The sequence below is a fragment of the Drosophila serrata genome, unplaced genomic scaffold (assembly GCF_035046125.1).
Source record: "Drosophila serrata isolate PLE 108 unplaced genomic scaffold, ASM3504612v1 contig_34, whole genome shotgun sequence".
NCBI lineage: Eukaryota > Metazoa > Arthropoda > Insecta > Diptera > Drosophilidae > Drosophila > Drosophila serrata.
The window spans coordinates 366,313-381,213 of record NW_028256932.1 but is presented as its reverse complement, the minus strand read 5'-3'; the positions used below and the strand labels follow the sequence as shown (position 1 = coordinate 381,213).

Here is a 14,901-nt window from a genome sequence, read left to right as displayed (position 1 = left end):
TCAACCATGGCTAGTGATTCATTTCCTCCGGCGTTTAAGCGAGAGGAATTGAATTGAAGCCTTAGCTAGACACTGAATTACCCCGAACAGAGCATGCGTCCCTGTATTACCGTTAAATTCATTAAATATATATACATTTATTGTAGAATTTAGTAAATAGTGAATTAGTGAATATAAAACTGTAATTATAATATGTGTAGGTGAATGAAATGAAAGCATGCATTACTTCATCCTTTTTTAACAAAAATATGTAAAATTTATATTGTATTAATTCCTAGTGATCGAATTTCAATCTACAAGGGTATACAAACTTCGGAGTGCCAAGCTTAGCTTCCTATCTTTTTTCAGATTTTTTTGTTTTAAGTCTTTTTAAAATTTACATTTTCTCTATAACCCCCGTTGCAACGAATACTTTTGTGACTGACTGTATATACATAGTGGAGTGCTGACGAATTGTGGCATAGGGTACCTGATTGTTGGGCATGATTTCCCAGAACTTTTCTTTTCCGATCTTATAGCAAAATCCAACTGCCTCGCTAATTGCATTAGCTAGTTTTTTCTTTTGCCAACGAGGTATATATAAAATAAACTGTACAAGTGCCGACGACGAAAATGTATGAATAATATTATCAAATTGGGGTGGTTAAATGTATTAACACAAATTCACAAATTTTTGTTATTATTCTTGTTGTTGTTGACCGATTTCCATGAAATTTTTTTATTGCTTAAATTGATTTATTCAGAAAAAATCAGGAGACGAAAACAAAAGAATACGGTTCATAGGACAATATTAAAAGCAAAAGAAAATGACTTTTTAATTTGGATATAGCTTAATAAACTCAATTCCAACCAATTGGAAGCCTTAATCGATACCTCAGCATTAAACTTAAGACGAAAACAAATTATGTGTAAATATTACACTGTAGATGCATCTATTCTTTTACTTATAGCATTTTTCTATGAACCGTTAACTTTCGAATTCCTTTTTGGCTCGCTTCTGCATAGATCAATCGACGCAACAAAGAAATTTCAGGGAAAAGGTCAACAACAACAAGAATAACAACTAAAAGAAATTTGGCTCGTTGTCGTTGTATAAATACTTTTGAATACCTTAGTATTTTTTTTTTTTTGACAAAAGTAAATATTTATTTCGTAATATATAGAATATAGAATTTCTTATATATGTGACTTAGCTATGTAAATAAGCTATAATCTGGCTTATCACGCCAGGTAACTCTGTATTATATGAGAAACTGGTCTTATGACACGCCAAGCCGAACGGCAGACGCATGTGACGCAATAACAGATTTCAACAGATTTTTATAAAATTTAAGATATAGCCATTTTATATTATTCTACAATTTTGTGTACAATTTTGTGAAAATCGGACTACTATATCATATAGCTCCCATACGACCGGAAATGCAAACCTATGAATGTAAAACTGTAAATAAAATATGTATAGGTGAATGAATGTTCCCAGCGATTTATGTTAAAACAAGAAAGGAAGCTTACTTCGGCACGCAGAAGTTTATATACCATTGCAGAGAGAACTTCTATCAGTGGGAATTAATAAATTATATAATGTAATATAATATAATATAATATAATATAATATAATATAATATAATATAATATAATATAATATAATATAATATAATATAATATAATATAATATAATATAATATAATATAATATAATATAATATAATATAATATAATATAATATAATATAATATAATATAATATAATATAATATAATATAATATAATATAATATTAATATATATTATATAATAATATAATATAATATAATATAATATAATATAATATAATATAATATAAATATAATATAATATAATATAATATAATATAATATAATATAATATAATATAATATAATATAATATAATTGATCAAACTCTTATATTTTTCAGATTTGACAAATACATACCACAAACTATTTTTCCATGAGTTACTTACATTAAGTGAAGCAGAAGATACGACATTGGCCAAGCTGGACTGTTATAAAAACGTAACGAATCTCATACCACTAAGGACTAGTGCGTTGAGAGCCTTAGCAGCTTGCCATTATATAAGCGATATCGGATATAAAGAAAAAATCATTAATATACTTTTTAAAGTTTTGGAAAATGATAAAACAGAACTTCAAGAAACTGCATATCTATGCATGAAACATTTTATAACTGGAGTCGTACTTGAAAAAGAGAAGGTAAGCAGGACGGCTAAATAATACGAATATTTTTACAGAAGATTTCCTTTATTAGTTTGTATTTTAAATAACTAACCATTAGGAAGAAAACTGGTTCAACTAATCAACTGAATGGGAGTTTCAGTGCGCACTGGGGCTTGACCGATTTTTATAATTTTTTGTACGTATATTTAGTATGTCAGAGAATCTTACTATACATTTTGTATACCCCAAAGTGTTAAGAATTATCTACCCCTTACATTTTTCCCCAGTAATCTTTCGAAGTTGGAAATGATTGTAAAAAAAAGTTCATTATCCAAATTAAAATAAACCCGTGTCTTGCAATCGGCTTGCTTGAAGACGACAACCAGTGCGAATGTTTCTTTGAAGCATTATTAAACTGTATAGCTGATAAGCAGATGAGATCAACTCTTGCTTAAGATGCAGATACTTCATTCACTAAATCAACGCCTAGATATCGGTGATGGAAAAATTATTATACATATATGAAACTAGATGCATAAAATAACCAGTCGATTCATGGACTATCGTTAGTTCAAGAGATAAAAAAAAAGATTCTATACTTTCTTTACAGCCACCAATACCTATTATATTTACTGGTTCACAGTTACAATTTTATATTCACAGTTTGGCATTTTATTCTATATTAAATAATAGTTTCTATGGCAGCTATACGATATAATCGTCTGATCCGGTCCTTTCCGACTTATATACGAGTGAGAGTATATAAGACTAACAGCAAAGTTTCATTCAGATAGCTTCAAAACTGAGAGATTAGAAATGGACGGACGGACGGACCGACATGGCTAGATCGACTTAGCTGTTGATGCTAATTAAGAATATATATACTTTATAAGGTCGGAGAAGTCTCCTTCACTGCCTTCCAAACTTCTGACTAAAATTATTATACCCTGCAAGGGTATACAAATTTAATATAGTCTTTTTATACCCTTGCAGGGTATTATAATTTCAGTCAGAAGTTTGCAACGCAGTGAAGGAGGCACCTCCGACTATATAAAGTATATATATTCTTGATCAGGATCAACAGCCGAGTCGATCTAGCCATGTCCGTCTGTCCGTCTGTCCGTCTGTCCGTTTCTACGAAAACTAGTCTCTCAGTTTTAAAGCTATCTGAATGTTAGTTAGCCTTGTATATACTCTCACTCGTATATATGTCGGAACGGGCCGGATCGGACGACTATATCATATAGCTGCCATAGGAATGATCGGAAAATTTTTACAAAAAAAATTTTAACTTTTTCAGTTTTCAATAGAATTGGATCAAATTTGAGATATAGCCATTTTACTATACTCCTCAATTTTGTACAAAATTTTATAAAAATCGGACTACTATATCATATAGCTCCCATAGGAACTATCGAGAAATTAATACAATTAAATTTATAACTTTTTTAGTTTTCAGCTAATTTTCATCAAATTTGAGGTATAGCCGTTTTATATAAGTCTTAAATTTTGTGGCAAATTTCATGAAAATCGGACGACTATACATATAGGTGCCATACAAACGATCGTTTGATGTGGAGGAAAAATGCAAATTTGTGAATGTAAAACTGCAAATATAATATGTATAGGCGAATGAAATTAATGCAAGTATTACTTCATTGTTTTTTAACACAAATATATATAATTTATATTGTATTGTATTCCTATTCATAGAAGTTCTATCTGCAAGGGTATATAAAATTCGGCGTGCCGAAGTTAGCTTCCTTTCTTGTTTTTTTTTTTGACGTTGATGCACTACGGTCAGTACATTCAAGTGGCCCGTATGACACCAGGCACGTGCCTGTTTGGACTAGGTGTTTGTAGGCGCGATGGAAAATATAGGACAGAATACAAGGAAATTGACTACCGGCGTGCTACCAGGTTGTTAGCTTACATGTTTAATAAGTGTGTTAGTATTAAAGATTTTAATTTGGGAAAGGATTCTACGTTAGAGATTAGTGTGTACAAATCATTATAATTTGCCCATAACACTCTTAAAGGTTCATGCAGTTCAAAGGAGGCTCTACAGTGGCTCAACACTAATGGGATATAGGATCTAGTAGTTTACATGGTACGTGGAAATTAAGCTGACTCAACAAGTCAGCACTTTCCACATCACCATGGATAAGGTTAAAAATAAAGGTTATTCCTAGCATCGTTCTACGATAGGCTAAGGACGGTAAGTTTATTAATAGGAGTCTATTAGAGTAGGAAGGTAATCTTTGGTTGGCATCCCAATTTAAACCGCGTAGAGCGAAAAGTAAAAAGTTCTTTTGAACCGACTCGATGCGTTTACTATGGACGCCATACTGAGGGCTCCAAACACAGCATCCATATTCTAAGATAGAACGAACTAAAGAAGTGTATAAGGATTTAGTAACAGGGGTCTTCTATATACTCTTACTCGTATTTAAGTCAGAACCGGCTGGACTATATCATATAGCCGCCATAGGAACAATTGGAAAATTTTTCCAAAAAAAAAAATTATAACTTTTTCAGTTTTCAACAGAATTTAATAAATTTTGAGATATAGCCTTTTTATTTTATTCTAGAAGTTTGATTTTATGAAACTCGGACGCCTATATCATATAGCTGTCATACAAACGATCGTTAGATATAGAGGAAATTGCAAAACTTTGAATGTAAAACTGTTAATATATTATATATAGGTGAATGAAATAAAAGCAGGCATATCCCAATTGTTACACTCTTGCAGGGTACTCTAATTTAAGTCAGAAGTCAGAATTTTGCAACGCAGTGAAGGAGGCACCTCCGACCATATAAAGAATATATATATTCTTGATCATTTTTAACATTTAGTTTAACATTTTTAGTTTTCAAAAGAATTTCATCGAACTTGAGATATAGCCATTTTATATTTCTTTACAATTTTGTGTAAAATTTTATGAAAATCCTATAGCTCCCATAGGAACGATCGTTAGATATGGAGAAAAAATGCACATCTGTGAATGTAAAACTGTAAATATAATATGTATATATATATATATATATATGTATATATGAATAAAATGAAAGCAATTTTTTCATTGTTGTTTGACATAAATATATTTAATTTATATTGTATTAATTTCTAGTCATCGAAGTTCTCTCTGCAAGGGTATATAAACTTCGGCGTGCCGAAGCTAGCTTCTTTTCTTGTTTTTTTTTTTACCATAAATATATAAGGAAGCAAATTCCTCTTTTGTTTTCAACATAATTTAGATTAGATATAAGAACTGTTTTTTTTTTTAATAGGTGGCCATTTTCGCCTGATGCTCCATGGATTTTTTCTTGGAAACAATTATTTGCTTATATGATTTTAGAGGAAGTGTTTTAATGGGATTGGTTGGGAATTTAGCGGTTGTGAGAGGTCTATTGGTTGAGTTATTTCTGGAGCTAAGGTAGAGTTCAGTGTAGAATGTCGGTGCTAGTCTTGAGGCATTTACTTTGTGGTTGTTGGATCCGATCCTTTGAGTTGTTGAGATTCTGGTGCATTGGTGCATTGGTGCGTTGTTGAGGATTTAGTGAGGAGAATGAGGTCCGTCTTGTCCGCGTTGATTTTGAGTTCTACATTGTCCGTCCACTCACATATCTCCCTGAGTGTTAATTCCGTAATCAAGATAAGGGACAGACTCGCACCTTATGTTGTCCGCATAATCGGTCATGTTTACAGTTTTCTTCTCCGCAATGGTGGTTTGTAACGAAGGTAGTGCCGTCCCCAGTAATTTCTCTTTTGTATAAGCACGGTTTTTGTTTGCTAGCGTGTTGATAAAAATCATTGGTTCTTACATGGTAGATCACCTGTAGCATGGAGTATTCCATCTAGTCCCGTTGCCTTTATCCCTCAAGGGATTCTATATTCCAGTGGATTCTTCTAGAGAATATTAGATCTGTTGGGAGGTACTTTTCTCCAATTGCTGTTCATCCTGGGAAGTGAATCTAATAATATAATAATAATAATAATAATAAAGAGAAAAATATCAAACTTGTTAGTTTTTATAAATGCATATTTTATTTTTTACATGAAGAAATATGTTTTGATAATTATTATATAACAATACGTTGTAACTGTCGTTCTTTATTTGTTGCATGGCGGCCTACTGTTTTCGGACCGTTTTGAAAACAGACAACATATGATAATTGGAATGGAATCAGCCGCAACTCACGTAAAAGAACGAGACTGGCCTGTCAAATTTGCCTGGTCTTACTAGGGAGATTTTCATGGCCCCATGAACGGATATGGTAGGAGAATAGGAGTCTTTTAGAATGATTTCTGGGTTGCGTTTTTTTGTTAGGTAATTCTTGGTGAAAAAGCATGGGAGGGATACAGTTTTTAGGAGTGAATAATTTTTCCCTATTGTGCTGGAGTATCTGTACTTTATTTTTATGCTTGTGCCTAGCTCACCTATCGGAAAGTCGTAGGAGAGTAGTAGCATTCTAACAAGTTTGCCTGTTTAGAGTTTGCATCTGATTTCTATTGGAATTGCTGACGATACCACCAGTGCAGCCTCCTCCGACACAGTGCAGAAACAGTGCTGCGGAAGCCGCAAAATCCCGCCGTACATTAAGTTCCACAGGATTGGCCCGAGAACAGAGTCCTGAGGTACACCTCCTGTCACGTGGTGCACCTGATGTGTACGTCAGAACTCGGTCCTTGAAGTAGTCGGCTATCAGGAGGGTGAAGTAACCAGATATGCCGCATTAATGGAGTCCCTGCAGAATTAGGCTCGTGTGCAGACTAGGCAATATTGCTTGGTGCCTCCGTGCCATCTTTCGCCTTCGATCTCATTTGCCGCCAACTGCGTTGTGCCGAGTGTGTGTGGCTCCGCCGTGTGTGTCGAATTCGATATGGGTGTTACTTTAACTACTTCTACTCCTGTCCTTACTGCTATTCTTACTACTATTCTTAACGCTAATCTAATTACTAACTATACATTTTGCCCTCCTTGGGTCTTTATCTATTTCCCTATGCTATGCTATGTTCATAAACTAAAAACTTTAATACTCACCCACTTAGTAAACATGCAAGCAAACAATGTGGCAGCCCGCAGGTATTTAATTTCGTCGTATTATATTCTGTATTTTTTATCGCTTCTTCTAACAGCTAACCCAAAGAGGCACGTGCATACGGAGCACTTAATTGTAATAACCATGGTGCATCAACGTCTATAAATGAACCCCACAGCTTACTGAACAAATTAAAACCGATCGGCACAATTACAGAATATACTCTACAAAGCTAATATTCTTTCTATAGAAATCAAGTGGCCAAACCATCTAAATCTTTTTTATATCCTTCCGTATCCAAGAGGAACAAGAAGCACACTGAGGTATTTGACTTGTGTTTTCGGGGTCAGCCTGGTTGTATTGATTTTTGAGGGGATCCATAGCGGTACTTTGTATCTTTTAGTGAGGAGAATGAGGTCCGTCTTGTCCGCGTTTATTTTGAGTTCTACATTGTCCGTCCACTCACATATCTCCCTGAGTGTTAATTCCGTAATCAAGATAAGGGTGAATGGACAGATTTGCATGATAATTATCCTTATGTTGTCCGCATAATCGGCCATGTTTACAGTTTTCTTCTCCGCAATGGTTGTCTGTAACGAAGGTAGTGCCGTACCCAGTAATATCTCTTTTGTGTAAGCACGGTTGTTTGACTGTAGTCTACCTACATCGTTACTGCTGTATAGGTTCAACAGCTTTTCTAGCGTGTTGATAAAAATCCTTGGTTCTCACATGGTTGATCACCTGTAGCTTGGAGTATTCCATCTAGTCCCGGTGCTTTTATCCCTCACGGGATTCTATATTCCAGTGGATTCTCCTAGATTCATCTCCAATTGCTGTGCATCCCGGGAAGTAAACTGGTTAAACAATATAATAAAGAGAAAAATATCAAACTTGTGCTAGTTTTCATAAATGCATATTTTATTTTTTACATGAAGAAATATGTTTTGATAATTATTATATAACAATACTTTGTTACTGTCGTTCTTTATTTGTTGCAAGGCGGCCTACTGTTGTCCGAACCGTTTTGAAAACAGACAACAGATGATAATTGGAATGGAAGCAACCGCAACTCATGTAAGAGTTGGTAGTAAATTAGGACTCTTTTAGAATGGTTTCTGGGTTGCGTTTTTTGGTTAGGTAATTCTTGGTGAAAGAGCATGGGAGGGATACAGTTTTTCAGGAGTGAATAATTTTGTCTATTGTGCTGGAGTATCTGTGCTTTGTTTTTGTGCTTGTGGCTAGCTCATCTATCGGAAATTCGTGGGAGAGTATTACAAGTTTGCCTGTTTAGAGTTTGCATCTGATTTCTATTAATATTTTTTTTTATTCTAAAAGAATATTTGTTGGATGGGATTGGTTCAAAGGCCCTGAGAGCTGCTTTTATTTCAAAGTTTTGGAAGGCCTTAAGTCGTTTTAAGATGTTGGTTGGAGCTTTTGCCTAGATGGGTAGGCAGTATTTTATTTTGGAGGTAAGGATGGACTTGGCAATTTCTATGAGAAAAGTTTAATTTCAGTCGTATTTTTTTTAGTGGAGAGGTGTTTTATAATATTGAGAGTTCTGGAGTTCTTGCATTTTTGGTTTATTATTTTGTGTTGTCGGTAGTTGGGATACAACTTCTTTTCCACCATAAATGCAGTAAATGACATTTCTTCTATTCTCCTATTCCTAACCATTCCTCGATTTGTTGGAAAAGAGTTAGAAATTTGACTTGGAGGTTGTTCCTTCGGTTATGTTGTATTATCAAATGATAGTCGGCTGCGTAGGCTGTAAATTTAACTTCTTTTGGAAGGAAGATAATTATAAGCGATTAGGAAGAGGATTACTGATATAAGGGAATTTTCCTGGAAGGAAGATAATTGTAGGCGATTAGAAAGCGGATTACTGGTATAAGGGAATTCTCCTGGAGGGAAGATATTTATAGGCGATTAGTAAGAAGATTACTGATATGAGGGAATTTTCCTGGACTCCATTCTCGAGTCAAAAGCTGTAGGAGAGAGATTTGCCGTATTTTACAATGATTTTCCGGTTTGACATGAAGTTCCATACGTTATTAACAATGCGGGAAACAAGTTTCTATTCTTCGATTGGTGAATGAGAGGGTGGATAATAATTTAATCGAAGGCCTTTGCAAAGTAGCGATTGTATCTAAATTTTTTATTTAAGTGACAAGGGTTTGGATATGAAAGATGGGGACAAAGAGTTTTGAAAATATTGAGATAAAAATTGGGAAGTGTTTACATCCATAAAGATCTTCCAGGACCTTCCCAAAAAATCTTTGGAGATATGTTCGCTGTGGCAAGAGAGAGGTCTATATGAGTAATTATATTTTGCGTTGTATAGTGTGTAGGAGACTTGTCGTTAGGATGGTGTAATCGGTTCTGTCTATGAATTTGGCGTTTGTGTTACCGTTAGAGTCTGCTGGAGACAAACCCCAATATGGGTGCCAGCTGTTGAAGTCTCCTAGTACAATAGTAGAATAGGATGGGGTCAAAGCATTTTCTAAATTTTTTAGTTTGAATTCTTTGGAGAGTGAAATATGCGATATGAGATCTATTTTTGTTTTGCAGTTTATAGTAATGGCTTCAAAGTCTGCGCTGAGGCTTTTTGGGAGAGGGAGATAGAATTATGTACCAAAAATTCTGATCATTATACCCTTGCACGGGTATTATCAGTCAGAAGTTTGCACCGCAATGAAAAAGTCACATGACACAATATAATTATAATATATATTCTTGATCAGCATTAATACCCGAGTCGATCTAGTCATGTTCGTCTGTTCGTCTGTCCGTTTCTACGCAAACTGGTCTCTCAGTTTGAAGCTATCTGAATGAAACTGCACTTAGTCTTTTATATTCTCTTACTCGTATTTAAGTCAGAACCGCCTGGATCGGACTAATATATCATATAGCTGTCATAGGAACAATCGGACAATTTTTACAAAAAAATATATAACTTTTTCAGTTTTTAACAGATTTTCTTCAAATTTTAGATTTAGCCCTTTTATATTAATCTAGAATTTACGACTATATCATATAGCTGCCATACAATCGATTGTTAGATATAGAGGAAAATGCAAAACTGTGAATGTAAAACTGTAAATATAATATCTATAGGTGAATGAAATGCAAGCAGGTATTACCTTATTGTTGTTGCTATGTTGTCAGCATCAATCATCGCCGAATCACCCTCCGAAATTATGATAGTTAGGCTACCAACTAAAGAGATCAATCTACAAATTTTTAGCTCCTGCACGAGGTTGTGATTGCCGTAAATTATTTAATTAAATAAAAAAGCGGGCAGTGGGAGTTTTTGTTTTTAGCCAATTTTTACTCATTTTAAAATTTAATTTTTACTTTTTTTTTTACTTAATCTTGATGCCAATATTCTTACTGCCGGTATAGCTTAGAATACTTTCTTTAAATTTTTTTGCGTTTTTCTCAAAACTACGTTTTTTAAAACGGTGTACATGATTTCTCTAAAACTGCCGGACCGATTCTCTTCTTTTACACAGCTTTTCTATAACGTCCTCTATGGCATGACAAGATTTTTTCGAAATGATTTTTTTTTTAAGTTATAAATTTTTAAAACAAATTTCGTCAGATAACAAATGTGGTGTGCAGCATGTACACCATACGACCATTCCCTAAAAAAAATTTTTGACTGGCTATATCTCCGTCATTCGTAAATAATTTTTTTTCTTTCAATAAGTATTTTTTAGTTTAACATATGTTTTTTGAGCCAGGGGTGTGCTTGAATTTGTTAAACGGTGGTCGAAGGAATTCAATGACCCCTCTGTTCCAAAATTCTTATATAATTCTTTAATTCGTCCTATTTAGACTATGAATATGGCGATTGGAGCCATCAGTACGGCGTCCATAGTAAACGCATCCAGTCGGCTCAGAGGAACTTTTTAATTTTCGCTCCACGCGGTTTTAATTATGATGCAAACACAAGATTACATTCTTACACTAATAGACTCCCCTAATTAACTTAACATCCTTAGCAAACCGTAGATCTATGCTTGGCATTACCTTCATCTATAACCTCATTTATGTTGACGTGCAAAGTGCTGACTTGTTGAGTCAGCTCAATTTCCATGTACCAAGAAGAAATATTAGATCCTATATTCCTTTAGTGTTACTCCACTGTAGAACCTCTTTTGAATTGCATGAAGGTTTTAGAGTATTGTGTGCAAATTATAATGACTTGTATGCATTAATCTCTAACGTAGATAGCCTTTCAAAACTAAAAACTTTAATTGTAATCCACTTAGTAGACATGCAGGCAAGCAATTTGGCAGCACGACAGTAGTTATTTTCCTCGTCCTCTTTTCTATTTTTTCCTTTCGCGCCTACTAAGACTTAACCCAACAGGCACGTGCCTGGTTTCATATGGGCCATTGTATATACTTACCGTAGTGCAACAACGTCCATTAAAGATGCAATGCAACAGAGAGAGAAAGACAGCTCATCAATTTGTTCGATGCAATGTATGCACTTACTCCCTTTGCATCGGACGAGTAAAAGCTACACTTTGGAGTTTGTATTTTTTCTCCCCCACGATTTCCATTCGAATAATGATTACCGGGTCAACATTAATTTTCTACGACTTACGAACGTGAAAAATGTCCCGAACTCGACGCGTGGAGTCATGTGAGAAGCCTAGCTGGTTTAATAGTGATCTTAAGTTATCGCCTTCGAGATAACGGTTTCCACCCTCTGCCTCAATGCTCCCATATCCGCGACCTCTCGGTGCACTCGACCTTCTGCTTAACTTCACCCGAATTGCATTCAATCTCTCCGAAAGGTTGCCTGGAAACGTACCTAAATGAGATCCAGCAGCTGTGCTAAAAGAGGATCAGAGAAACATTAAGATGCTCCAGTGTTTTTCCGATGGAGTTTACTGTATAACGTCGACATGTTTTGGATGTGTTGTTTTCAGAGTAGCTTCTTCAGTGTATTGGAGTCGCAGTGTAAGTTTGAATAGGTGTGGGCAGTAAATATTTATTTAATTTTTTGAATAAGCTAAAAGTTGGTTTAAAACTAAAAGCTAACTTATAGTTTAAGAGCATTAGCTGCTGTGGCTTACCGCTAGTCTGGTTATTTATAGATATTTACATGTTGCTTAGGTGCTTACATATTTATAAATTGACCTAATTGACTAAATTGTATGTATCAAGTTGGTTTTGTGAAGGAAGGAGAAGATTTTGTTTGAGTTTGCTGTCGTTGGATCTGCTAGAAAGGATTCGTGGGAAAGGATATTCTTCTTTGTTGGGAAAGTGCAGTGCAGTCTGTTAGAATGTGCTGGATGTCTATCGGTGAGTTGTTGCAGAAGGGGCGTTTTTGGCTTGTGTGTCCTAGACGAAGCCCTTTACTTATTGTTTGCTGTTTGTCGTTTTGAATAAGAAGTTAGAAACACCCCAGTTTAGAGAGATGGAAATGGATAGTTTGTCTCTGCAGTCTTTTCAGTTTCTCAGAATAATGTTTGTTGAGGTGTGGTGTGATGTCTTTGGTGTTGTAGTTATCAATGAATGTAAATGGGTGTTCTGCTTTTCCATTGCTGTTGTGTCCGCTTTCTCATTACCTTTTATACCGATGTGGCTCGGGATCCAAATAAGTTTTATTTTTGGGAAGAGTTTGGTGATTAATTCTAATTGTAGTGGGGTAATAGGAATAATTGTTGGTGTTGGTAATGTATTTTATAGAGGACGGGGAGTCAAAGCATATTGCCAGGTCTTACTAAGCAGATTTTCACAGCTTTATCGATGGTTATGGATTTGATTTACAGGACGAAGGAGTACTGATGTAGAAGTCCAGATTTGACTATGTTTGTATCACTGGCTACACTGTAACCCACTATATCGTTGGCATTTTTGCCGCTTGTGTAGAGTAATTGGCAGTAGTGTAGTGTAGTGTAGTGTTTTTGTTGTAATGGGATAGGGATGTATTTGTGGGTTTTAGGGTTATATATGGCTTGTATTTTTTGGATGGAGGGTTTCTGGCTAGGAAGTGTGGGAGGGATAATGTTTTTCAGAAGTCTATGATTTCATCTATTGTGCTGGGGTATATATATTTTTTTTGAGGATTTGGATAGTTTGCCTATTGTGGAGTGTACCAGTTTAGTTGCGAGCTTGCCTGTAAGAAGCTTGCGTCTGTTTTGTTTCGATTAGAAAATTGTTAGTTGGAGTTTTGCTGAATATTATTATTGCAAGTATTGGCTGGAGTTTATTCGGAGCAAAAGTTTGCCTCTTTTGCCTCTTTTGACCATAGGCCGGTGTGTTGCCTATTTCTGGTGGGTCTATTGTTCTTGTTTGTGTTGTGGGGTTCTATATGCTATGAATGGGCTTTGTGGGGTGATTGCCTACATTTTTGCTGGGTCAGAATTTGAATGGATGTTGGAGGTCCATTTATCGATGGAGATTTCTTTGGCTTCCCTTTTAGACCTTCTAAACATGGCGTTAGCTTTTTTGTATTTTATTTTTCTTTGTTCATAACGTTTTTAAGGGTTCTCTATTAAAGGTTTTTTGTTGTTTTTTAGAAGGGGCAAAGTTTTTGTTCCACCAGGGAACAGTATGAGGAAGGGAGAAGGTGGTGTTCTGTGGCATTGAAAGGTGGGCAGATTGGATCAGGTTTTTTAATGGAAGCTTGCTTCTTTGATAATTTTGCTACTGATTTGTGTGCGTAAGGATTGTTTGGAGATGTGATTTCTAAAGGGCGAGAAAGAAGGTCTCTCCAAGAGATCTCTTGGGAAATGTTGGCTGAGTCAAGATAGAGATCGATATAAGTAATGTGTTTTGTATAGTATAGTGTGTAGGGGACTTGTCGTTTAATAGCATTTAATTGGTTTTGTCAAAGAATTTGGTGATTATCTTTCCTCTAGAGGAGCGCCAGCTGAAGTCTCCAAATAAAATAGTAAAGGTGGGAGACGGGGTTAGAATATTTTCTAAGTTCTTAAGATTGAATTGCTTGGAGCGAGAAATGTACTTTGATATGAGCTCTCATTTTGTTTTAGAGTTAATAGTTACCCCAGTGGGTTCAATGTCTCCGCTGTAGTTTTATGGAGTTATGTACCAGAAGTGCTGCTTCACAGAATGCTTTGGTGCTATTACTGCAGTATAGGGAGAAGTATGGGTATTGGTAGGGAAATTATGTTGTTAAGATGGGTTCCTTAAAGAACTATGATTTGGGACTGATATTTTTTAATAGGGATTTGTTATTCTGAGTCGTTCTTTCCATAAACTTTGATATACCATTGCATTGTTTTTAGTTATAAAACATGTGTTTTGTTAGTAGGGTTTTCATTTTCCCTGATTCGCTTGATGCGTATGAGGTGTTTTTGGTTATTTTTAAACATCTTTTCCATCAAGGCAATGATTCGTTTAGATGTGTTAAGTGGAAGGATTTCAATGGATTTATTTTGGGATTTAGTGGTTGTTGGAGGTGAGTTGTTATTGATTGTTTTGTTGCTGGAGCTAGGATGGAGCTAAGCGTAAGATGTAGGTGGTGGTCTGGAGGAAGATACTTCGAAGTTGTTCGGTTCGGGTCCTTTGAGGTGTACATAAGGTCCCGCTGTAATGCTAACTTGTTGGAGATTTTGAGTCTTGGCGATTGATGAGTATGAATGTGTTGTTTTGTCTGATGTGTGCGCTATAAGGATTGCA

General features: G+C 35.2%; 1 protein-coding gene across 5 annotated transcripts in view; it reads left to right on the top strand.

Moving 5' to 3' along the window:
• Nipped-A (Transcription-associated protein Nipped-A) overlaps positions 1–14,901 on the top strand; it is a 321,958-nt gene that overhangs the window by 202,717 nt on the left and 104,340 nt on the right. For all 5 annotated transcript variants that reach the window (XM_086834335.1, XM_086834337.1, XM_086834345.1 and 2 more), the window contains one exon: positions 1,935–2,230. In XM_086834335.1, coding sequence (XP_086690461.1) covers positions 1,935–2,230 — 296 coding nt within the window. The remainder of the gene's footprint in view (positions 1–1,934; positions 2,231–14,901) is intronic.